General features: G+C 33.4%; 1 protein-coding gene across 4 annotated transcripts in view; it reads left to right on the top strand.

Moving 5' to 3' along the window:
* Positions 1-2,694: 2,694 nt before the first annotated feature.
* LOC132697959 (lachesin-like) overlaps positions 2,695-6,847 on the top strand; it is a 29,574-nt gene continuing 25,421 nt past the window's right edge. For 3 of the 4 annotated variants that reach the window (XM_060663755.1, XM_060663754.1, XM_060663752.1), the window contains exon 1: positions 2,696-2,987. In XM_060663755.1, coding sequence (XP_060519738.1) covers positions 2,906-2,987 — 82 coding nt within the window. In that variant the 5' untranslated portion in view covers positions 2,696-2,905. Of the gene's footprint in view, positions 2,988-6,847 lie in introns of all 4 variants that reach the window. The other variant, XM_060663753.1, reaches the window with a different exon arrangement.

Here is a 6,847-nt window from a genome sequence, read left to right as displayed (position 1 = left end):
AGCTACAAGCATTTGAAATATTAAAGTCAATTTAAAATAAACCCCTTTATTTTTTATTTCATTTTATTGAATTAGTGGTTCAAAATGTGATTCAAAGAAGAATCTCAGGAGCAGAACGAATAGTTTTTGAGGCATCCATAATTCTAGGTACAAGTTGTTATCTGTTTTCAAAATTTTCTGCATAAATTAAAGTTTCCAGGCTCCCCCGTAAAAAGTAATCTAAGGGATTACGTCAGGTGATCTTGCTGGCCAAGGAACTGGTGAACCTTTTGCAATCCACCGGTTTGTATAATTTTGATTAAGAAATGCTGTTACTCATCGACCAAAGTGGGGAGCTGCATATATCCCGCTTTCTTCCGAGCGTCCTTTCATGGATCCGTCTCTGAGCGTCTAGTATCGATTTCATCAAGATCCCTACTTTAACAAGTGAAGTTTCCTAATGCCAGATTTTACGAAGATCATTTTTGTGAAGTTTTATGATACTGATATGTTGGCGTCCTTTCATAGAAGTGACTTGCTAGCATCGAATATACACGGGAAAACTTTTACATTCCAGAATCCTAGCGTTCTTATGTATATTTTTCATTTTTGCCGCAGATTTCTGAGCGTCCTAACAACGTTGTCCCATTGATTATGTATTAAAGCGCATATAAATGGTATGGTCTTCAGAACACGCTTCTCCTTTTTAACATGACGGCGCACAGTCGAGCGGGTATATGAAAAATGCTTTGTTGTGAACTGTTTTATATTTTTATTTTATTGTATTTGTTTTTGGTAGGTTTGTTAATTTTTAAAGCTGCTTACTAAACTTATATATTTGTGTAGACGTTTTGTTTAATACGTAGCCCGATTTCGGAAAGTAATTCTTTGATTGATTTTAATTCAATATGTTTGCCAGAAATAATACACTTCTATGTACGTTTGTAACAAGCTGGTTGCACCTAATCTTGCATAAAAAGTGTCAATTTCAGGAGTGCCCTAATCACCAATATTTTTTAACTAAACCACTTTTTTTACAACTTAATAATTGAAAATAAATACTAATGTTTATATAATATTTTTTTAATTGTTTTCTAAGTTCTTAAGGGTTGACTTATTTGTAGATCAATAAATTATTGTACCAAATTAAGAAAAACTGTTAATTTAGAAAGTAATGTAATTTTCAATTATTTTCTTTTGTGTTGTGTGTGCTTAATATTATGGGCGGATGTTAGTTAATTGGAATATTTAGGAGGAATAATTAGAAGTTAGTATTTTAGTTTTAATAAAGATAAGGATTTTTTAAATTCTAATAAAATTATAAAGAACACAGACAACTGCGATCACAAATCTTCTAGATCCCTTCTACATCGGTTATTTATAAACAAAACAAATTGACGTTTCACCAATCCTCCTGATGGCTTCTTCAGAGCATTAAATGAAGTTTGCTCACATTTCATTCTGAACGTACTTAAATACTTTTTGAGAGAGACGAAGCTAAAAGAGGAACATGAACACTGTCTCAGATTTCTATATTGGTGACAGAGTCGCGGTTAAGATTGTTTGGTTGTTTAGAGATTTCTATGGATTCTCGGATATTTCCCTGGTAGCAGAATTGATTACATTGATTAATTTTTAATTTGATCGAATGAGATTTAATGTCAGATTTCATTATTGTTTTTTGCAACTGCTTATGAGTTTATTTGTCATATATGTTTTGTTCTGTTTCTCTGGTTAGTTTTGACATAGCTCTTTCAGATATATTGCAATTCGGTAATCTGGAATCAAACCTTTTCAACCGAATTGAAAAATGTTTGTCTGGAACACATTTTTCTTGTAACAGTCAAATTTATGAACAGGACCAGCTATGAGATCTCCAGGATGGTTGGCTAAACTCAGACTCAGGTAGAATTCAAAATATTTGCAAATAGTCTTATATGAGCCAGTGAAAGTGTTCTTTCAAAAAAAATCTTCAGAAATCTTCAATTGTATATTACTCAACACGCGATTGATTTGAGTGTAACCTTTGAAGGTCGGTTATTTTCATGATTAATTAATGCCGAACACCGTATACTCATGTTGGTGGATTTAGATTTAGATTTAGTTTCTCTAACGAGTATTTGGAATTGCCATTGGCCAACCAATACTTAGACTATCCATGGAGAGTGGAAAAAACTCGATTCTTAGCTTTTAGAAAAAGCACATGATCTTTTTTATTTCTGAGATCACGGTTGAACGAACCTACCAGAGTACAGACGGAATTACCACGCTTAACTTAAAAATGGTTTTCAATATTCGTGGTTTAAATCTGGAGCACTTATTTAATAGCAAGGGATTGATACTACTACGCAATCGCAAATCGTAGAAACTATAGCTATATTTTGTGTCCCCGTTGACCACCAAATAAATAAATTATTTATATAAATATTTAGCACATCCAATTTAGACCCAGACCGCATTTTTTAGTCAACTTAAACTTAGAATTGATTTTTCGTGGTCCTTCATAGCTATTGTATTCACATCTCCTCTATGAGATAACTTAATATAAGGAATATTGACGGAAAAGTTTTTCGCCTCGTACTATTTCAGAACGGGTTAGTTGATCCTCGTGTGGTTGCGGTAGCCTGGTGCATTTTTGCTCATTTTTCCTGCTCAGCCGGCTATCTCCGCCGTCGCAGCAGTGGGGGACCCACCGACGAACGTTTGCCTCTCCGTCGGTTATTTTCCGCCAGACGTAACGAGAACGTTATTCGGTCTACGCGCTGTGTTCTTCGGGGATGCTCACTCGCGATAAGCTGAAATTCGAGAACGGCGCCGAAGGAACGCAAAACTTGCGTTCGTGATTAAGTGTGTGATTCTTGTAAGTGATTCGTTTTCCGGGATAGCATTATTTTTTTGAAGAACTTGTGTAACTGGAATACTCGAAATGGATATGAAGCTGTTTAGTGTTATGTGCTGTTTGGTCTTTTTTGGCACAACCGTGTTTGGAGCGACGACCTCGAGAGAAGGTACGTTGCCGAAACTCCTCAAAATAAAAATTATTTAATAGTGGTTTTTAGTCTTAAAAGCTCAGCTTTCTGCTGGGGTAGAATCTGATTTGGAAGAAGAGCTACAAAAAACATTCTACTGATCTCACATTCAAGTTATAAATGTTCAGTGGTTTCAGGAAGGGGCCTTCAAATAAAACCCTTAACTTTTAAGACCCAGCGTGTTAAATCTTGTTATAACTTCGATAACCGCTTCTATTCCATTTTTCTATGAAAATTGGCACAGATCATCTTTTGAGAATATTAAATATGCACGCGATGTTTTTTGACAGATTTTGTTGAAATTTGCAAACATCATTTATAAAGATAAAACGCTTCTCTTACTTTAACTACATGAAAATTGTGAAGTCCGGTGTCGTGCCGATAGGTATTTTAACGAATGGTACGCTCATAATTTTTGTTATTGCTTTCAGTAAGCGAACGTATCTTGCTCCGTTTTCTAGCAAAAAAATAGAAACCATAAAAATTGGTAAAATTCATTTTTATGAATTTAAATAAACTTTACTAAACGTAGTTCTAAAAAATTAACACTAAAACAAATGATAAAAGTGACTATCATCAAAACCTAATTTTTATCTTCTTAAAATCAATTAGGGAACAATAGTCACATAGCCAACATTAGTCATAAAATATAAATCCAAAAGGAAGCAAACTTCCTTATCAAGGTATTTTCTAAAGAAAATTAATATAAAAAAAAACAATATTTCGGCATACGTTACCAGAAGTAATTTGAAAGCAATCACTGATTCGCCCTTTGGTGCAAATTTTAAACTTTAACCAATTCTTAGTGTTCGTTCCTTGAATCCTAGGAATAGAATTGCAAATTTTCCATTTGTACTTAAGTTATGCGTGTGCATGTAGAGAATTCCTACATAATTTATGGAATAGGAATACACCTATATTTTATTCGAGAAGCGCATACCTAAAAATAAAAAGGTTTGCTGGCAAGCATCACTTGCTGCACTCACTCGAAATTGCTGCAACTGATGGTTTGTCTTCTCGGATTCCGTCGCATTTCGCAACTTTTTACTTTGCGTTTAATGTTTTATCTGTAAAGTGAAAAAAAAAGTGTGACCGTAAGTTTCATTTTCCAAACTTAGATATAGGAAAATAAGCCGTTCGACAGTGTAACAAGGACAACATATTTCTGCTTTTGTGTTGCTTCTGAGTTGCGCTCTAATGTGAGTAAAAACGCGAAAAATAAAGAAAATGGCTCATCTCGCTTCAAACAATTATAGAGAAAAGTCACATATTACTTGGGTCTTCGCAAAATTAGGAATCCGATTGAAGTGAATGAATTATATATTTAACTATTTCTATGAAAAAGATTTAGAAAATCAGTTTTGTAGTAGCTTCTTCATTACAAGGATCTTCAGTATTATTTGGAGCTATTATAGTAAAAGTTTTCATATTTGAATTCGTCATTAAAACCAGTATCTTCACGTTCAATGTTTGTAGTCACATTTCTAGCCTAATTGCCAGTAATATTCTAGTAATATTCTCAAGTAACTTTCTAATTGATGTCAGTTTGTGGTATCTGTTAAAGCGTACCTACATATGGGATTATCAGAATTTCCTGTCGTAGGAGACATTAACCAAGTCTTCAATTAGGTTAAAAAATGGTCTCCATTTCAGTCTACATAATCCTCCTCATGGAAACATTCTATTCAATATAGCACGGTTCGCCATTTTGCAGTCAGTGCATGATTTCTTATGATGCTGTGAGACAATTGATCAGGTATATTTTGAGCACATGTAAATTTGGCGAAATGCTTCTTTAAGAAAAGAAAATTCAGCCCCTAAATCAAAATTTACTCTTGCTTTGTCAACTTTTGTTCTTCGTTCTTTCTTGGCGCTAAATTCAAATTTTTCCTTTCAAAATATTTGTCCAATTTGTCATAAATCTTTGACAAAACACTTACAGTTTCTTGTCCGTGGTCATTCTTCTTCGTTAATTTGATCAATTAAATTGTTTGTTCTTCTGGTCATTTGTTCTTATTTTTTTTGTTTTTTCAGAATATTTGCCAAGCTAGTGAAAAATTGTTGATACAGCGCTTATCAAATATTTTTTGAAAACTTCATAGATTTGCCATTTGAATTTTTTGCAAATAGCATTGGTGTAGCAGAAAGCCACATGCATAGTAAAAAGCGGCAAAGCAGTTTTGATTTTCCCCTGATTTAATAATTTTTCGAGTTTTATGTTTTTTTGAAAAGGCAAGTTGTCGATATTAACAACGCAGAATTGCTACAGTGCTTTCGACTATATTAAATATACCGTGAATTATATTAAAATTACGTCACATTACAAGCAATTCAAACGTAACTTACGTGGGCGCCATTTAATATCACCAAGGCAAACAATGAACGATAAAATATCGATAACGGTCCTTCTGATACGAGATGAAATTATCAACAACAATTTTCACTATTTACTTGGACTACAATCCGCGAGCAAAAATAAGTGCCATATTATTTAACACAATTTTATTACTACAAGCATTTTTCATTGACATCTTATCGGCATCATTGCATCAATTTTATTACTTTATAGATATAGTCAATTTTATGTCGAAGAAAAATATACAAGGGGTTTCAAAAAACATGCGTCAACACTCGGTTGGAGATTCGTCATCCGAAAAATAAAAGAAAAAAAGTTGTATTGAGTTGCTTTTGTATATTCATTAACTTTTTGAACTCTTTAAACACAAATCGAGTTCTCAAAAAGTTAATACTAAAGAAAATGATGAAAATTGCCACCATTAGTTTCATGGCGAGAATGTAGACCAAACGCGACATTCATCCAAAGAAAGAATTGAACTTTTAAAATTAGGAATTATGGTCTGCTTTTCAATGGACGAGTTACAAAAGTCTATTCTACGAAAGTCACCTTCACACAGGTAGTACAATAATATGACTGATTTCGCGTAAAGGCACTCTTTGGTCCACTGCTACACAAGCCAAAGTATTTGTTTTGATCGCTTCACGCAATAAAATTGTTTTCTATATTGTCAGGTTCCTGTGATTTTTTCTGACTTCGCCGTAAATAAGCAACATGTCAATGTTCTCTTGCAAAACAAGCCATAATGTTTTCAGAAACTACCTTTATACTATAGATACTTGACACCAACCTACTTCAATTCAAACTAAATATCAATATTTTCCAATTATTGTTTCTTCAATCATATCTTTTGGTGATATACTGTTTTTGAAAATTGAATCTAAATTTTAATTATTAATGTAATCCCGGTAAAAGCAAAAGTTTTTTTTCAGTTTCATCAAATAAGTTTCTAAAAAGAAATTGTTAAAATATGTTGACTGCTAGTGAACCGAAACATAAAATGACAAGAGCCAACCGAAATATTAAACTATATAAAACTTAAACTATATAAAACTCAAAATTTGAATTACTGGAAAGTTCATGGTTCTAATGTTCTCTAATTTTCCCTCGTTACTTTGGCAAAATCAATGACATCGATTCTTTGCGAAAGTTTACGCGTTCCTCACTAAACTCGAGATCTCGGTAACGGTTGGTCCTACGGGACCGCCATCAGCATCGAAAAAATGTTTTTTATCTGCTCGTTCTCCGTTCTCTGTTCTTGGATTTTTAAGTCGATAACTTCCAAGCGGTTGATATAGACGGTTCAAATTTTGCTCCTTTTAAATAGTCGGCGAACTGCACCACACCTGTAAAAATGGCGGCGGCTATGTTTTTTTTTTTCAATTTTCTGTTTTTTTTGAACATCGCTTTGAAACACGAAAAGTGTCCGAAGTTTGAAGTTCTCGATTTGAAATTTGGCATACTAATAGAGTTTAGTTCCTGG

Source organism: Cylas formicarius, unplaced genomic scaffold (genome assembly GCF_029955315.1).
Source record: "Cylas formicarius isolate icCylForm1 unplaced genomic scaffold, icCylForm1.1 PGA_scaffold_2__14_contigs__length_35257938, whole genome shotgun sequence".
NCBI classification, from domain to species: Eukaryota; Metazoa; Arthropoda; class Insecta; order Coleoptera; family Brentidae; genus Cylas; species Cylas formicarius.
Note: the sequence above shows the minus strand (reverse complement) of the source record. Positions and strands in the feature narration are given on the sequence as shown.